At 31.2% G+C, this 19,555-nt stretch overlaps 1 protein-coding gene and 1 pseudogene across 3 annotated transcripts; both read right to left on the reverse strand.

The window, feature by feature from the left end:
* Positions 1–731: 731 nt before the first annotated feature.
* LOC111281553 (uncharacterized) lies at positions 732–1,225 on the reverse strand (annotated as a pseudogene).
* Positions 1,225–19,322, reverse strand: LOC111282879 (LEAF RUST 10 DISEASE-RESISTANCE LOCUS RECEPTOR-LIKE PROTEIN KINASE-like 1.2). 3 transcript variants are annotated; one of them, XM_089760841.1, is made up of 6 exons: positions 18,408–19,322; positions 3,667–3,699; positions 3,256–3,513; positions 2,949–3,137; positions 2,205–2,774; positions 1,225–1,510 (listed from the first exon to the last, which is right to left on the reverse strand). In XM_089760841.1, exons 1-6 carry the CDS (start codon positions 19,174–19,176, stop codon positions 1,380–1,382), a joined length of 1,950 nt encoding a protein of 649 aa, XP_089616967.1. In that variant the 5' UTR covers positions 19,177–19,322; the 3' UTR covers positions 1,225–1,379. The 3 variants fall into 3 exon arrangements, with proteins under 3 accessions (XP_089616967.1, XP_089616966.1, XP_022726899.1); XM_089760840.1 differs by having other exon boundaries at positions 2,205–3,137; positions 18,408–19,319; XM_022871164.2 differs by lacking the exon at positions 1,225–1,510 and having other exon boundaries at positions 2,014–3,137; positions 18,408–19,317.
* Between the last annotated feature and the right edge of the window lie 233 nt (positions 19,323–19,555).

Below are 19,555 nucleotides of genomic sequence, written 5' to 3' on the forward strand. Positions count from 1 at the left end.
AAAAAAAAAACTTGTTAGGATATTATTTTAATAAAAATAAATTATCATCGGATTTTAATGATGGAGTCTTTTCGTTGCTCTTTCCATTGCTAATGACTAATAAATCCCTACATTTTGTTGAAAAAGCTTTTTAATATGAACAAAAAAAATAATCCACAACAGAACAATTTGTTGAAATAAAATATATTTAGTGACGAAATTTTATCTTTAATATTAGCATTATTTTATACTTTTGGCATGATCATTTAGTGACGAGATAAATTTTCATTTGTAATTTTAGATTATACTAATGAAATTTCATCATTAATTCATCAATAAAAGTAGAATTTCAATTCGTGGAATTTTGCTCATCATCTATCAATATGCATCAATATTAATGATTTTTAATGATAATAATTTTCAATCACTAAAAAACTATTTTCTTGTAATTGTAGTTGTACATATTTAAATGATGAGAAAATGTTATTTTGTGGTAATTTGTAATATTTATATAAATAATTCATAATTAATATAATATTTTTTATTAAATGACGATAATTAATAATGATACATTGATAAAAGAATTTCTTATAAGCAATAAGTGGATTTTCTAATATTAATATTATTCATCTCACTTAATCACAAAATTTTTTAATTTTATAAAAAATGAGTTTCACGTCACCAAGTCCAACATTCGGATATTTAAAAGAGAGAGAGAGAGAGAGAGAGAGAGAGAGAAACTAGATAAGAAATTCATAAAAAAAAAGAACAAAATTTTCATTAAAAAATTCAACAAATTACAAAAAATTACTCGGGAATGGCCATAAGCATGGGACGCCAAGCCCTCCTCAACAACATCCTATGCCTCAATCCGATCCAACCAGGCCTTGGCGAACCCGGTTCATCTCGACCATTAAATTTCGATGCTAAAACAATTTCACTCTTCCCGCCAAATTTCTCCTTAACAACTTTGCCATAATCATCATCTTCTTCTAACGACGGCGATGATACAAATAAATCCTTCAAAGTGCGACCACTCAAATCCTTGTCGCCCTTCTTTTTCTCAGGTAACTTGCCCGCGAAACTCTGTGGATATGACATTTCTCGACTGCAGGTTGATGACTTGCGGCTGGAGAGAAGCATTCGCAGAGTAGGTTGATGACTTGTAGCTTGGACTCCTTGTTGGACTTTGGGTGACGCCACATTGTGTCGCTAATAGCTTGAATTTCTGCAACGTCGCCATTTTTTATTTTTTCAGGTTCCCTCTCTGATCTGTCTCTCAACTTCTGTTGTTGTGTATCTGATGAGCAATTTAAGGGGTGTGGATGGGAGGATTTGGAATTTGAAACTTGACAAAATGATAATGCTGTGATTTTCGTTTTGTATTGGTTGCTTCAAAGCTAGAGAAAAGAATCTAAGTTGGAGTTTTCTCTGCATCTTTTTTTCTCTTTTGCGTTCTTTTGTACAGTTTCAAAAGTGAACTCTTTGAATAGAATTTTCTTTTTCTCTTGGAAGAGATAAAAGGGAAGACCTGAAGAGAGAGAAAGAGTGCATTTTCCAAGAAAATTCTAAAATCATACAACTGAGGAGAACTGGAAATGAAAAAAAAAATCATTTCTAAAAATCCTGTCTTTGTTCCTTTACTTTCCACAAAGAACAGAACCATATATCATATTCAAGAGTTTGTCTGTTTTTATTAGTATTAGACCCTAGAAGAAGCAAAGCAGAAACTTCCTTTCACTTTATTCAATACAATGGTGTGACCATGTGATGTCGGATTTTACAAAATGCCACAAATTTAGAGTTCAGCAGAGGTCAGAGTTTTTGAACATAGTTGAGAATCAATCTTCTATGAAATACATTTTGCTTTGCTCAACATGTTTGAAGCAGGTCCGTGCCATTGTTATAGTTGTCACCGGACTTTGTAATTAAAAATCTTCAAAACATGATTCTAATGCATTTTTGAGATCATTTATTTCTTCTACAGTTTTTATGAATGAAGAATTATTTGGTGCAGATAAAAGATGTGCAGAATATGAAAATTATATATGATAATGATTGCTTCATTTACCATGTACATTCCCACAAGTAAAAGCAAATGAGAACAACAATGAAAATTTTTACCCTCTATTTGCAGTTGGCAGTGAGACTTGAATTTAAGCAGGATGGTAAAGAAAAAACTTATCCACTGGCATTAGGTGTAGTACTCCGGCTAATCCATTTACCTGTCACAGAAACTGGTGAAGGTGGCAGTCGGAGATTCTTCAACATTGCAATCTGATCGCCGTTTGGTGGTGACAGAGGCGGCTGTACACTCCTTGGCACCTCACTATCAGTGTGTTCCTCCTCCTGCTCACTCTCCGACTTGTAATCTTCACTTTGTACTCTCCGTAGTTCCTCCAAAACCTCTTCCATTGAAGGGCGCATTTCTTTCTCTTGTTGCAAACATCGAAAAGCCAGCTCTGCAACTGAAGTTGTCATCCTTGTAACTTCTTCATCTGATCCATACCCAAGATTAGGGTCAATTAACTCATCAAATGCACACTTTTGAATCTTGCTTATTGCTAAATTAGCCAAATTAATCTCATCCCTATGCCTGGTGATATCAACTGCAGGCATTGATGATATGAGTTCAATAAGAACAACTCCAAAGCTATAGACATCACTCTTTTCGGTAAGCTGGTAACATTGGTGATACTCAGGGTCAACATAGCCAGGGGTCCCTTGAGGAGCAGTTGAGATATGGGTGACATCATTGGGGAATAGCCGTGAAAGCCCAAAATCTGCTACTTTGACTGAAAAATTATCATCCAGGAGAATGTTGTTAGTTTTAACATCGCGGTGTATGATATCAGAGGCATGGAGATAAGCTAAGGCAGTTGCAGTTTCTATTGCAATGCTTATACGAATTGGCCATGTGAGTGAACCAGACTGTGCAAGATCACCATGGAGATGATCAGCGACGGTACCATTAGGTATGAATTCATAAACAAGGAGAAGTTCCCGGCTACGGCGTGAAGTGCAACCATAGAGAGAGACCAGATTTTTGTGGCGCAAGCGGGTTAAGATTTCAACTTCGTTAATGAATTGTTGTAGCCGTCTATAGTTGTGTTGGTATAGTCGCTTGATTGCAACTTCTCGCCCATCTCGGAGTTTTCCTAGATCAAAACAAAGAGAGAATGTCCATTTATCAAACTTTTAGTTATTTACAATTATCTATACATACTGTTGCTTAGCAGCTAACTCATTTATATGGTAAAGTACATGCAGTCTTACCATAGTATACAGTCCCAAAACCTCCATCTCCAAGTTCTTTCTCATCATCAAAATTATTTGTCGCTTCCACAAGTTCACCATATGAGAAGATTGGGAGCCCAAAGCAGGCAGTACTGCTGCTTTCCAGGTCTGATTTTGAAGAGGGATCGGATGAAGTATTTCCTCTGAGAAAGTTTGATGACGTATATTTTTGTTTGTATCGACGCCGGAAGACATAGATGGACAAGATCAGTATTATAAGAGTAGGGCATCCAATTCCTACAGACAACATAATAATGAGTTTTGGACTGACAACCACGAAGTATCCATAAGATGTCAAAATAAATTCTTCTGATGTAATATAATTAATCAGCAATAAGAGTATATGCAGTAATTTCTTTTTTCTTCTTTTACTGGAAACAGAGAGATTACCAAGTCCCAGCTTCAATCCCAATTTCTTATTCCCTGCAATTGAAGTAACAAAGAAGTACAAAGTCAGTTTTTCCCCAGAAAAAAAAAAGGGGGGGCAGTTACAGTCTGTCTATGAAAAGTCAAAAACCGTTCATTTTCGTTGTTTAGACATTTCACTAGGAGAAACTAGTTTATGCTTCTCGTGAACATTTGTTGCATGATGTGCAATAAAGAAAAAACAAGAAAAAAAAAAAAAAAAGCAGGATACTCATTATCCAAAAAGAAACCAGAAAGTAATTTTCGTATGCATATACCTTTGCTGCAGTGAAACCTTTGCTTGCTACCTAGACATCTAAAGCCTCTATGAAGACACTTCCAACCACGAAAGGATATCTGAACTTTTACAGATACATTGGGCGTTAATAGTTCAAACAACTGATCGTTATGTTGAGAATTTTTCTTCAAGGGATTCTTGTCAGGTGGAAGATTGGCAAAAGGGAGCTGAATAATTGGACAATTACAAAGGCTTGACAATCTATCATTTCCGCCACTACCTGGTGGATTTGACATTCCCTCAGGTTGAGTATAGTATATAGTGTAATTCTTGCCAATTATGTAGCTGAATTCTTTTGAAAAACTAGTATTCAAAGCGCCATTACATTTACACAAGGTTATGTTGGGACTGATTTCGAAAGTGACCATTGGAAGAACGGGAAAACTCAAATTCCTCAAGGATTGAAAATCCTTGTTCTCTAACTGCTTTGCGATCACTTCGTCGTAAATGGTAATGGTGTCAGCTTGGGAGATTGTATTAACTGGATACAATCGTCCTCTCTGTTCTAGCTGGACCTTCTGATTGTCACCCTTACAACCATCAACTACAAACAACCCACACTCAGGGCGACCCGTTTCAGTATAAGGGAATTTAATGTCACCAAGTTTTCCACATGGGAAGGCCGCTGGACAATCGTGGCAGCGGTGGTTTCTGTCTTCTTCAACTGAGTGAAGTAGCAAGAATCGCGAGAGAACAACAACCAATATCAAGAAGGGTATAGTAGCCATTAAATCAAGAACAGACGCAGAGCTAAATTCTCTCACTGGAGGCCAAATAACCAAACCAACCAATATACCGGATCATATAACAGTATTCGTTAAAAACATCAGTTGACTAGGGCACAGGAATGTGGTGATAAAAGACTTGATTCACTTAAATTACACAATGCGTTGTGCTTTGGGATGCCTTTTTTAATGGGATTGGTCCGCGTGTAAAAATGTTTCAATTTCCTCCACTTCTTTTAATACCAACTACTCAAATAAAACGATATTTCTTATGTCAAGAATTATTTGCAGCTTGTTTGAAACGTCCAGGAAAGTAAATTAAAGATGATAACTGAAAGATTTGAAAGTCTTTCGCTATTTTGGTGCGTAGCATTTGTGATTTGAACCTGAAGAAGACGATAATATATATAGTGACAGCGACAAGATTACACGTTATGTCTGTAAGACAGATTCATTTTGGATGATTGACGGCTAATGTGTTAGGAAGTGCGGGTCCAGCCCCATCGGTTTTGGTCAACTAAAAGGCCCAAAGTCTTCGGTCTTATATTAACAAAAAGAGCTCTGCATATTAAAAGAAAAAGAGCTGTTTTAAGGTGTGAAAGGAGGCGCCGAATAAAAAGGAAAAAAAAAAAAAAGAAGAGTTTGATGAATGAAAGTTGATTCGTAGTTTAATTAAGTTAAAATTTTATTAATAAGTTTATGATTCAGAGTTTTACATTTTAAATAATGAAAATCGAGTTTGAAACTTTCTAAGAATAAATTCAAGGTATATTTATTGAGTTATTTATTTGGTGAGATTTCCCTAATTATTTCTTTAGTAGTTGATTAACTTTAGTTTTTTAGAGAAGAGCTTTATATATTTATTATTTAATAGTGAAAAGTTTTTTAATGGTTACATGATTTTTTTCCTCTACACTGGAAGATTTTTTACGTAAATCTTGGTGTGATTTTTTTGTGTTTTGAATTATTGATTGTTATCTATTACTATTGATTTATTACAATATATTGCTTCTGCGTTATTGTGTTTGTTACTTCAGGCTCAACAAGTGATATCAGAGCGAAGGTTATTTTGAGACATTGACATAAAAGCAATCAAAGATAGAAGTAAATTCTGTTTGAGATTATAAAAAGATGATACGAGTCTCATGATAAAATTGATAGTATCAAATTATTCAATTTGAAAGTATATGATGGATGATCATTTATATTATAAAGATTTATATGAGCTGATATTGGGTGATGCAGCTAAATTGGTAGATATGAAAGATGAAAGTTGAAAGAAGTTAGGTAGAAAGATGCTAGCTACATTAGAAAATAGGTTGAAATCAACGTATTCTATCATGTAACAAAGGAGATAAATGCCCACACTATTTGAAAAAAATTGATAGCATTGTATGAGAGAAAAACATGTATGAATAAAATGATGATTGTTAAAAATAGGTTGATATCAACGTATTTCATCCTGTAACACAGGAGATAAATGCCCACACTATTTGAAAAAAATTGATAGCATTGTATGAGAGGAAAACATGTATAAATAAAATGATGATTGTTAAAAAACTTGAAACTTTACAATACATGGATGGAAGATCGGTTACAAAGTACTTGAATGATTTACAAGATATATTTAATCGGATGACTACTATGGAGCTTAAAACGGATGATGAAATGAGGCATTGTTTCTTTTGAGTTTATTGCTAGACAGCTGAAATATTCTAGTTGTGACTGTTTTTAATTTAGCTATTGATTACAAGGAGAAAATATAGACGATAAAAGACAAAACGCTTAATGAAGAAGTAAGGCGAAAAGATTTAGACCCTAAGAATCAAGCTCTGGTCACAGAGAATAGGAGTAAAAATATCAATAGAGGTCAAAACTCAAAAGGTCGTAGTAAGTTTAAACATAGATCTAAATCCAAAGATAAAAGTGAGGTGCTTTCATTGTAGTAAAGCAGGTCCTATAAAGCGATATTGTAAAATCTTAAAGCAAGAGCAAAAGGATGAAAAAGGTAAGAGTTTAGATGATAGCAATATTGTAGCACTGAATTCAAATAGTGATTCAATTACTTGGATTTGTACACATGGTGTTGTAAACATGTTGGTGATCCTAACATTAAGTGGATAGTTGACACATGAACGGTATATCATTATATTTTTAAGATGGAGTTATTTACAACTTATAAAGCAGGAGACTTTGGTTATACCAAAATGAAAAACAAGAGTGTATCACAGATTGTTGGGATTGATGATATTCTTGTACAAACTAGTATGGGTTGTATGTTGACTTGGAGGGATATTAGACACATTCTAGATATGAAAATAAACTTGCTTGCTATTAATATCCTTGATAAGAAAGAATATAAGAGTCGACAAAAAAATGGGTAATGGAAGCTTTTCAAAGGATCTATGGTAGTTATAAGGGAAAAACTATGTCGCACAATATACAAAACATGGATGCAATTGAATAGCAACTAGATAAGTACCGTTAAGGATGATGTTTTAGCAAACTTATGGCACAAGAGGCTGACACACATGAGTGAGAAGAGGTTACAAGTTTTGGCAAGGCAGTCTCTTATTATCTTAACCAAAAGTATGTCTTTCAATTCACGTGATCATTATTTGTTTGGCAAGCATTGTAGAGTTTCTTTTTGTAAGAGTTTTCAGAAAATAAAAAATAAATTTGAATTGATTCACTCTGACGTATGTGGTCCCATTAAGGTTGGGTTATTAGATGGTAGCGGATATTTTGTTACTTTTATTGATGTTACTTTTATTGATGATACTTCACATAAAATTTAGGTGTATATGTTGAAAAACAAAGGTCAGATATTACATTATTTTTAGAAATTTCATGCTATGGTGAAAAGGATAACAGGGTTGCCCTTGAAGTGTATTTGGATTGATAATGGTAAAGAATACACATCCAAAGACTTTGAAGAATATTATTCAAAACATGGGATCAAGCATAAGATGATAGAACCTGAAACACCACAACATAATGATGTAGTTAAAAGAATGAACCGCACCATTGTGAAAAAAGTCATATGTATGTTAAGGATGGCAAAATTACCAAAGCTATTCTAGGGTGAAACAATCAACATAGCTTGTTATTTACTTAACAAATCACCAGCAATTTTTTTAAGCTTTGACATTCTAGAAAGAGTGTGGACAAAAAAAGATGCTTTATACTCTTACTTAAAAGTTTTTGAATGTAAAGCATTCATACATATGTCGAAAGAATAGAGGTCAAAGCTTAATACTAAAGCCATACAATTTATTTTTGTAGGATATGGTGATGAGAAATTTGGTTACAAAGTATGAGATTCAGTGAAAGGAAAGATAGTTATAAGCAAAGATATAGTTTTTCATGAAAAAGAAACCATAACAGACTTTAAAAAAAATGAAAAGACTATAGGGATTATTATTAAGTGTGATGTTTCAACACCAACAAAGGTTCCACAAGAAAAAGGCACAGATGGTGAAAATGAGCAAAAAATAAAACTTAGGGTATGAATGAGCCAACCATAGTTAGTGATGAGTCAAATGCAATCAATTTTAAGTAGGATGAGCAATCCTTTCTACCTGTGAATGTTTAGCAACATGAGCAGTCCCATCCACCAAAGAGTGTTATGCATAAAGAGTTACCTTCAGCATCAGGTGGTCTAGAGTCTCAACCTAAAAGATCTACCAAAGAGTACATGCTATCTGTCAAGTATCCAAGTTTAAATTTTATTTTAGTTACTAGTGAGAGAGAGCCAAAGAGCTTTCAAGATATGCAGATTACTTCGGATAGAAAGCATTGGTTAAAAGCAATGAACTAAGAGATGAAGTCATTGTAAAAAAATGATATATATGATTTTGTTAAACTTTCGAAAGGAAGGAAGCCGTTAAAAAATAAATGAGTGTTCAAGCTAAAAAATGAAGGTGACAAACTATTAAGGTACAAAGTTCAATTAGTGGTGAAAGTTTTTTCTTAGAAACTTGACGTCGATTGTGATAAGATCTTTTGTCCGGTTGTGAAGATGAGTTCTATTCGAGTGGTACCAAGATTAGCAGTTAACCTGAATCTTGAGCTTGAGCAACTTGATGTTAAAATTCTTGCATAGTGACTTACATGACGATATTTATATAGATCAACTTGAGGGTTTTGAAGTGAAAGAGAAATAGCGCTTAGTTTGTAAATTATAGAAAAGCTTATATAGCTTGAAACAAGCTTCACAACAGTGATACAAAAAGTTTGATTCTTTTATGATGAGCCACAATTATAAAAAAATGATAGTGGATCCTTGTGTTTATGTAAAAAAATTTCTTGATGGTAACTTCATTATTATCTTATTATATGTTGATGATACGTTGATTGTGGGATAATATGCTGATATGGTTTATAGGTTAAAAGAACAATTATTCAAGTCCTTTGACTTGAAAGATTTAGGTCCAGCAAAACAGATTCTCAGTATGGATATTAATCGAGATAGAAAAGCTAAAAAGTTATGGTTATCACAAGAAAAATATATTAAACGGGTGCTTAGTAGATTCAACATGTAACATGTTAAATCAGTTAACAGTCCACTTGTCAACATTTTCATTTGAGTAAGAAATCTTGTCCGATGACTAAACAAAGTAATTAACTATGTCTAGTATTCTTTATTTCCGCAGTTGGTTCTTTGATGTATCTTATGGTTTGTGTACAGCTAACATTGCTCATGCAATTGGTGTAGTGAATAGATTTCTTTCTAATTCGAAAAAAGTTCACTGGAAAACAGTGAAATAGATTTTTAGATATTTAAAGGGCACTTCAAAAATGTGCTTGAGTTATGAAGTTTTACAACCAGTTCTAGAAGGGTATACTAATGCTGACATAACAAGTGATCTTGATGGTAGAAAATCTACTTTAAAGTATTTGTTCACTTTTGCAAGATGAGCAGTGTTTGACAATCTAAGTTACAAAAGTGTGCTACCTTGTCAACGACAAAGATTGAGTATATTGTAGCAACCGAAACAGATAAAAAAATGCTTTGGATGAAATGTTTTATTCTTAAATTGGGGTTGAATCAAACAAAGTATATAGTATTTTATGATAGTCAGAGTGTTTTAGATTTGAGTAAAAATATCATATACTGTGCTAGATAAAAGCACGTTGATGTTAAATATCACTGATTATGTTTGGTGATTCAAAAACAATAGATGCAATTAAAAAAAGTACATATTGATGAGAATACAGTAGATATGTTGACTAAGATGCTTTCTAGAAAAAAGCTTAAGCTTTGTAATAATTTGATTCGAATGGGTTTCTTACCCAAGGTAAGTTCTGAATAAAGCTACTATAATGATGAAGCTCTTTTTAATGGGGTTGAAGTGAGAGATTATTAAGAAGTGTGGGGTCCATCCCTATTGGTTTTGGCCAATTAAAAAGCCTAAAGCCTTTAGTTTTCGACCAAAACAAAGAGCTCTACATATTAAAAGAAAAATAGGCTATTTTAAGGCATGAAAAGAGGCACCACATAGAAAGAAAAAAAGTGAAAAAAAAGTCAAAAAAAAAAGAGAAAGAAGAGTTGGTTGAATAGAAATCGATCTGTGGTATGATTGAGCTAAAATTTTATTAGCAAGTTTATGATTTAGAGTTCTATATTCTGAATGGTAGAGATCGAATTTGAAACTCTATAAGAACAAATCCAATGCGTATTTGTTGAGTTATCTATTTGATATGATTTTTACAATTATCTTTTTAGTTGTTAGTTAACTCTAATTTTAACTAGAAAAAAATTTTGTATATTCATTATTTAATAGTGAAAATTTTTTTGATGGTCCATGATTTTTTTCCTCTACACTGGAGGATTTTTCATGTAAATCTTAGTGTGCTTTATTTTTTTTTACATTTTGGATTATTAATTATTGTTTATTGCTATGAATTTATTGTGATATATTATTTTTGTATTATTCTGTTTATTGCTTTAGACCAAACAAAATAATTAAAAATAAATAAATGGTGTGAAAGAGAGAAAACAAGAAGGCGTCTCATGGGAAAAGTGGGAAAATTCAGATTGCGGCCCATAACGAACGTCCCAAGTCTACCTTGTGGAAATGAAATGATCATTTCTCAAATTTCGGAGGTTCATTAAATTTCCCACTATATTTTCCTTGATTTCTCTATCAGTGACAAATTTTTCATGGTTGGTCTTTGAGAGGGAAGTAGAGCATGTGGTAGAGAGAGAGAGAGAGAGAGAGAGAGAGAGAGAGAGAGCGTTTTCATGAGTGAATTCCATGTCGGTTTGGTCGTGCCGTCAACACAGTTTAGTCATGATAGGGAAGGGGCCAACTTCAAAGTTCAAAGATCCTCTGCCTTTCCTAAGGTTGTTTTTCTCTGCTTTGAATCTTAAGAAAAACAGTTCATAACAAAAAAGAATTGAGCCCTTCGGATAAACAATCTATGAGCTAACTGAATTGAAAGTTTCCTCTAAACTCTAAGCACATTGTAGAAAACAAACATAAATTAAAATTGTGTTTTATACATGTTTCGTCCAGGGACAGAGCAGCACTGCATTGCTTGTGACCACATGGAGAAAGCATGAATATCTTAACGTAGACAAAGACAAATCTAGAGATGCAAGAGTTTAGTAGATTGCGTGATTATTTTCCTTTTCAAACAGAACAGGTAAAGCAGTTAAACACTGAAACAGGGTGTTTATTTCCAATTCAAGTGGTCTGAATTAAACATCGCAGTGGAGGCACATTTGATTCTAGTTTTTGTATAATTAACTGAGAAGTGGGCGCAGTTATAAAAGAAAAAGGGATGAGCATGGCAGGGACTGAAATCAAGAGAAGATCGGTCAGGAAAAATACTTAAAGAGGATACAAAAGCAAGCAGTGCTGGTTCTCGTAAGAGATTCTTTGAATGAGAAATAATACTCAGGTTCAACACCATAAATATAGAAAGGATCTTTGACGCCGCCACCACCACCACCACCACCACCACTACTACTACAGTTTCATATTTTGATTCTTCTGCTAAAACTGACTCTTCCAAAAAAATAAAATGATGATAAACAGATAAAGATTTCAATCAAAATATGGAAGAATATTTTAAGTAAGTTGTCCCAACACATCTGAGGAACACGTACAAGACTAACAGAATAGTAGATATATCGGAACTTCCGATGGTTCTATCATCAAAACTGGTCATCTTTGAAATTTCAACTGATTTTTGGTGTTTTATTAATTTTCTGCGTGCTTAAATTGACTTTATGTTGCATTCTCTTTCAAATTTATTTAAAAGTAATAATCTCTCGCCATCTTCTCTAAGGTTCAAAGGGTGTAATATACATTAAAAGATCATACAGGGTATCCTTTTTCCTTTCTTGATTCTCCACTTGTAAAAACTTACTTTATTGCTATGCAGTAAACTACAGGGTGCAGAACTTATAAGCTAATTAAATGCAAAGTAATTGTGCACTGTGACAAAAACAAACAATAACAACAAAAAGCAATCAAATTATACTAATCATATTCTATCTTATAGTTTTGTTAGGTATGAAAGCGCCTTGTATACCTAAGCAATAAAATGAAAGTGGCTTACAGTTGCAGGATGTTCTGTTGGTCAACTTCTCCTAAAATCTTGCTTGAATAATTGTTTTTTTATAATTGAAGTTTTTAAATTTTGAAGAAGTTAACATTTTATCAATAGATAATGCGTCTGTTTGCATAATTGTATTACACATAGTTCATTCATACAATTCAGGGTAAGATATTAGTCCCTTACATTGTTTTATTTTTTTATGACAGTATTTGATACTTGAATAAACTTTAGAGGTCTTTTATGTTTAGGCAATATATATAGAGGTTAACAGATATAAATATGATAATTTCCTACCAAAATCTTAGAGTCAAGTCAACTATATTCGTCATTAATTAAAAAAAAAATAAGAAAAGATTGTTGGGTTTTTTAGGAGACCAGACGTAAATGCTTAAACAATTGGCATACTACTTTGACAAGGTCCAAGAACGACGTATTATTTAAGCACCTTAACTACTTAGCTGGGACAGTTGGCAAAGGTTTTGCCGAACTGAAAGCTGGGAGGAAACTGGCCAATTATTATTATTTTTTAAATTTTGGAGACCATTATTTCTAAGCTGCCCTTCACTCCTTGTCCTCCTTTTCCAGATTGCAACTATATATATATATATATATATATATATATTCGTCTACTCTAAAAGCGGACTCTAGAAACTTTTTAACTAATTATTCAAGGTTCATGATCCAGTTAGATATCTCATCATTGTCAAATTATTTTGACTAAAAAATTTTAAATTAATTTCATTCGAATCAATTTAAATTTATATTAATTTGATTCAAATCGATTTGAATTTAAATCATTTGAAATTGGATCATTTCATGTTTAATACTCAAATCACTTATATTTAATTTGTTAATTTTTAAAATAAAATAGGTTGCATTTGAATAAATTTTTTAAATCAAATTCGAACTTATCAACCGAATTTCAATAAATTATTATATTGTTAGAGTAAAAAGATAAGAAAAGGATTTTTCCTTATGATGTAAATTCGTAGAAATTGATTTCAATTATAAAAAATAGAAAAAATTTTATTTTTCAAATATAATTAAAAAAATTAGTACTAAAAGGGGTTGAAAAGATAATTTAAAGTTATTAAATTTTAATAAACTAATAATTTATGTTATATTTATTATTTTTAATTTTATTAATATTTTAAAAATTAAAATTATATTCAATTTAATTTTGAATAATTTTAAATAAGTTTTTCTAATAATTCGTTATTCAAATTTAAACTATTTCGAATTCAAGTTAATTTGGATTGTGTCATTTTAAATTCAAACTAATTTGAATTCTTGTCAATTTAGACTGAAATCAATTTGAGTATAAGTTTAACAAATTTGAGTTATTAACTATTTTTATTTAAATCGAATTCGTTGAGTTGGATAAGCTTTGCGATTCCTTGTTTGCACCCCAAGAGTCGAGTTTGCAACTCAAGGCTTTAATCCCCAATTGGTTAAGAGTTAAGGCAGTATTTTGGGTGTAGTTAATTGCCTGTACAGGATTTAAGTTTTGACCAAGAATACATTCATATGCAAATGAACTTGCAAGAAAAGGGGATATAATACAAGGCCCATCTCTCCAGTCTCCATGCAGCAAACCTAACTGCAAAAACTGTACTTTTAAAGTGCGTTTGGTTCAAGGAAGTTCACAAACTGTTTTCTAAAATTTTGATGATTGGGTATTTATTTTTCATGTTTGGTTTAGAGTAATCGGATTACAAGAGAAAATATTAAATTTTTAATAGTATCCAATATCTCGAAATCAGAAACTTATCTTTCTTTATGATATTTTAAGATTTCACTGAGAAAGTTATCTAACTTTTAAATTTGATCTCAACAAAAAATTTGTCATATATTTGTTATTTTTTTGAAAAATAAATCTGAAACTCAATTTTAAATTCTTTTTTAAAAAAATTACCTTATTATTAATTTAGTTTAATATGTAACAATTAAAGCATTTATAGGAAAAAAACGCCTTAATTGAAACATTTCTTCCTACAAAAGCCTTATTTGGTGATTTTTTCAAAATCTTTACAAAAATAATCAAGCAATAAATTTCTTTAAATAAATGCCTTATTTGACCTATTCAAATAAGGTATTTTTTTTTTACAAAATGCTTTATTTGATAAATGATCTTTCAAAATTTTTACAAAAGCAAATAATGTATTTCTTTGAACAAATGCCTTATTTGATACTTTTTCTAATATATTTACAAAAACAAATAAGGTGTTTAGCTCTTTAAAATGTCATAATTGATTTTTTTAATATTTTAATATAACAATTATGGCTTGATATCTAGTTAAACACCATAATTGGGTATATTTAATTAAAAAAATTAAAATATTTTTTTTTACTGCTAAAGGTATCATTTGTCATTTGAGTTTTTTTTTATTAAAACAAAATAAAAGATTACCTACAGCTTGTTAAGAAGATTATGATAATTATATAAAAATTAATAAACCAAAATTCTCCCATACCAAATAAGTGAATTTAATTATGAGATGTCCTAAAAATCAAATAAAACCCAGGGTATCAAGCTTTCCTAGGTATCATACTTTCCTTTGGAATCCAAAATTTTGAGAATGAAACGCTCCCATATATTTTGCAATAGTTAGCTATATATATATATATATATATATATATATATATATAAAGAGATTATAATTTAAAAATAAAAAAAAATTATAAGCATTAGAATTTAAATTTTAAATTTATTAAATGTCGTCTTTTTAAAATGATTATATAAACTAATTAAAATAAATTTTGACCGGATGTATTCTCACTTTTATGTATCTACTTTAATTTCAAGCGAAAAATAATCATTAAAAAATATCCTACCTAAACCCCAATCAAAATATCTAATGTTTTTTTTTGTTAGTATGAAGTTGTATAATCTATCCTACCTCAAACACCAAATCCAAAATTCAATTCATCTTATTTAAAAAAGGGGAGATCCAATCTTCTCTCTATTGCGGTTGGAAATTTTTTTTTGAGTTGAAAGATTAAAGGAATATTTGACGTATAAACTAATAAATAGTAGAGGCGAAGGCAGAAATATAGGAAAGAAAAGCCAAATAGTAATTTCAATGGATAAGGTGAGGTTAAGTATTTTTTTTGGTGAAATTGAAAACAATAGAGTAAAAAGAATTTTGGAGGGCTGGCCCTGCTTGTACCTCTGGCTATAACTAGGGCTGTAAACGAGCCGAGCCGAGCCGAGTAGTGAGAAGCTCGAGCTCGAGCTTGACTCACAACTCGGGGCTCGATACTCGACTCGAGCTCGAGCTTGACTCACAACTCGGGGCTCGATACTCGACTCGAGTTCGATCGAGTTTTATTTTTCAAACTCGAGCTCGATTCGTGATCGAATTCGAGCTACTCGATTAAGCTCGATTAAGCTCGATTAATATGTAAAAATAAGCTCGATTTGTATACTCGACAAGAGTTCGATTATTCATGCTCGAACTCGGATTCGAAATATTTTTTTAATTAAAAAAATAAAAATATATTTAAATATAAAAGCTCGATTAGGCTCGCGAGCTACTCGAGTCAGATATAAGAATACTCGAATTCGGCTCGATCGATAAGTCGAGCTACTCGAGCTCGAGCTCGACTCGACAATAATCGAATCGAATTCGAATTTTTTTCGAATCGAACCCGAGTAGCTTGTGAGTACTAATGTATCATTTACACCCCTAACTATAACCCTGGTGGATATTATAAGTTGATTATCGTCATATTCTATGTTTAGTGTACACATTTAAAAAATGATTGGATTGCAGAGACCGCTAATAATCTTCTAAATAAAGGATGATTTTGTTTGGCCAATCATGATGATTCAATCTTCATCAAAAGGACAATTATTTTCAATTCCATGATATCAGATAATAAATACTTGTATATTACTTATTTAACCCTCAAACTTACATTAATATTTGGTTTAATTGTTTAACCCAAATTAATTTTTTCTCTCTCTCTCTCTCTCTTTCTTTTTTTAGTTTTGTCTTTTTATTTCTTTATTTTTTCACTCTATTTCTTTATTTCTTTCTTTCCCTCGTTTTCTTTATTTTCTTTTCTACCTTCTTTTCTTTCTTCCTTTCTTTTTTTTTTTTTTTTAATTTTCACTCCTTTTATTTTTTATTTGAATAAAGAAAACTTCTAGTTTTGATTAAAATTATTTTTTTTATTTTTTCTAAAAATTAATTAATTATTTTTTTGGAAATAATCATTTTTAAATTCAATTTTTTTAAAAAAATAATTTAACTTTTAACCATAAAAATATTATAAATTCTATATTTTAGTCAATATATTTCGAATTATTAAATCAAACTAGAAAATTTTCCTCTCAACTTTTATTTTTCATTTTTTTAATTTTTATCTTCTCTCTTTTTTTGTTTCCTTTTTTTTTTTACCTGTTGTCCACGGGAAAAGAAAAAATGATGAGAGAAAGAAAAAATAAAAAAGGATAACAGATCAATTATATATATTTTTATTTCTTTGAAATAATCAACTTATATTTAAAAAACCAATTTTAAAACATAAATTTAGCTCTCAATCATATAAATTATTTTAAATTTAAAATATACAAAGAAAGGAAAAATAAAAAAGAAAGAAAATAAAAGTAAAAATTATAGAAAAATATATTTGATAAAAATTAAATTTTCTAAAAAAATCACATTTTTTTTGAATGAATAGTTTAATTTTTTAAAACAATTGATTATTTTAAAAGAAAAATAATTTTTATAAAAAATTTACTCTTAACTGTAGAACTTATCACAAAATATATATTTTTAGTTAAAAGTCTTTGATTTATATTTATAACAAAAAAATATTTTTAAATTACATTTACTTTAAAGAAAAATAATTTGAATTAATAGAAATATCATTTTATCCTAATTTTAATCTAACATATAATGAATATGGTGAAATTCACAGTCTTCTTATCAAATTTTTAATTTTTACATACATCAAATACAAAATAAAATAACATAATTTAACCAATATCAACCATAATCCAAGATGTCACAAACCAATGCAAAATTTTATCCGAAGAGTATTATTTCCAGAAGGTTCGAACGGGTTGTTTCTATACAAGCAACCTATAAGTTGAACTAGGGTTTATGTTTTGGTTTTAGTATCACTTTTCTCCATAAAAGATACTAATTGGAGTACCCAATTTTTTCAAAATTCAAGACTTCCCTTTAGTAGAAGTAGGTTTGTGATTAGAGAATTATGAAAAAAAAAGAAAATTATCTTAGTGTTTATTTAAATGGATAATAAGATTAGTTTCGATAAAATTTTAAAAATTAATAATAAAATTAATTATTATAATGTGATGTTTGATATTATAATGATAAGATTAAAGTTATTGATGAGAATATGATTTGAATGTAATCATAATAATAATGAGATTGAATTGATATAAAAATAAAACAGTAATTCTATAATTAAAATAATAAATATATTAAAATATAATTTCTTTTAAAATTATGAGTTATTCAATTTAAATGTTAAAATATTAAAATTTAATTTATTTAATAAGTTAAATTATTCGAATTCAATTGATCAACTCAATTTTAAATTTTATTCAAACAAAATTTAAATAATTTATTATTATTGATGTATCATTTACATCATTAATCATGATACAATTGGAAGAAAACGCCCCTTTGAATTCCATGACACTCCGATGACATGAAATCCAATGGGACAGAAACGAAGGGAGAGACAAAGCAGAGTAATAAATACAACAAATGCAGGTTTGATAACTAAACTCAATGTGCCAATTATAATGACTAATGCGGGCCAAGTGCAAAGAGTCAAGTTTTCCCCTACGACCCTTTACTTTCTTGTCCTAAAGTTAGAAATTCAATTTTGTCCTATGTGGGAGCCACCTAGTTACTTTCTTATCCTAAAGTTAGAAATTCGAGCAGCCAGAGCAGAACCCTATTATTTCCTATTAAAGGTGGAGCAACGAACAGAGCATGACACATAAATGGCCAATGGCAGCTGTTCCCACAGAGAAGATAGAAAGTTCCCAAAACAACAAAAGGAAGGTTTCTTCTTTGAATTGGTTAGACTATGCAAGCATGCATTAACAAGGAGAGAGAGAGAGAGAGAGAGAGAGGGATACATACCAGGGGTACAGTGCCAAGCGTGAGGCCTATCAGGGCAAAAGCACTTGAAATGGTATGTGCTATAATCAAATCCACAGTTGCCACCACTTGCCTCGCAAATGCTGCAGTTGCTCGCTATCCAATTCAACACAAACCCTCTGTTCACTATACCTTCAACACCTCCCCCTCCATCAATAAAACCCACAGGCGCCACCATCGCTTTATTACAATATTCTGAAGCAAAATTCAGCATGGGATCGTCATTGAACAGTGCCAACGTTGTTTTTGTTTCATTTTCAGCAGCACAACCAACCTTGTACTGTGAAAGTTCCCAAGTCAATTGCAAGGTTTCGTTACAATTGAGGAGGAAAAATATTGCTCTTTGGTTTGGGGGGAGATAAAGCCGGTCTTCAGGAATGGATATATTTCCGATTGAATTGCTGCAAACGTCATCACTGTCAAAAGGAACAGCTTTTGACACGTGAAAAGATTGGTTCTGGTAAAATATATCACGGATGATATAGTCGCCATCAGGCAAGCTAAGAATAGGGTCTGTGTTGTTTCTGCAAGAGATGTTGAATCCCGGATAACCACATCTAGTTTCGTGCTGCTTCTGGATGAAGAATGGGAACTTTATGTTTAGCCTACCACAAGTTCTGGGCACGCTGCAGATTGTGAAGTTTTCGTCCACAGCTAGAGCTTTTCTTGCCAGGAAAAAGTAACTGAAGATAACGAAGTTTAGCACTGGAAACAGGGTTGATTTAAGGTTAAACAAATGGATTTGATTCATTTGGGGATCTTGACATTGAAGAGAGAAATGGTGGAGAAGAAGATAATAGATTACTATGAATATTATTATTATTATATATATAAGAAGGGTACAGTGGGTGAGGAGGGGATTATATTATTTCTGTGGGAGTTGAAGTTTGGCTTCGATTATTGAGTTTGTGTCTGACATTTATTGTAAGAGTTGTCAAAATGATCTGCCTCATATCTTGGACTGTTGAATTTAATAGGGGCCACTATGTGAAAGTTGCACAATTTGACCAACCTAAAGTTTCAACCCTTCTTTGGCCTTTTTAACCATTTGAAATTATCTTTGCAATTTAAAATAATTATGATTTTTTATACATAAGAGATTGTAACAAGACTATAAAAAAAATTATAAA

Source organism: Durio zibethinus, chromosome 5 (genome assembly GCF_047325235.1).
Source record: "Durio zibethinus cultivar Kanyao isolate XHJ-2024 chromosome 5, ASM4732523v1, whole genome shotgun sequence".
Taxonomy (NCBI): Eukaryota; Viridiplantae; Streptophyta; class Magnoliopsida; order Malvales; family Malvaceae; genus Durio; species Durio zibethinus.

Coding starts and splice junctions, on each gene's coding strand:
- LOC111282879 (XM_089760840.1), bottom strand. CDS start 19,176: ATGAATCAAATCCATTTGTTTAACCTTAAATCAACCCTGTTTCCAGTG. Junction 3,700..18,407: donor CGCTTGGCACTGTACCCCTG/GTATGTATCCCT, acceptor CTTCAATTGCAG/GGAATAAGAAATTGGGATTG. Junction 3,514..3,666: donor GGGATTGAAGCTGGGACTTG/GTAATCTCTCTG, acceptor TGTTGTCTGTAG/GAATTGGATGCCCTACTCTT.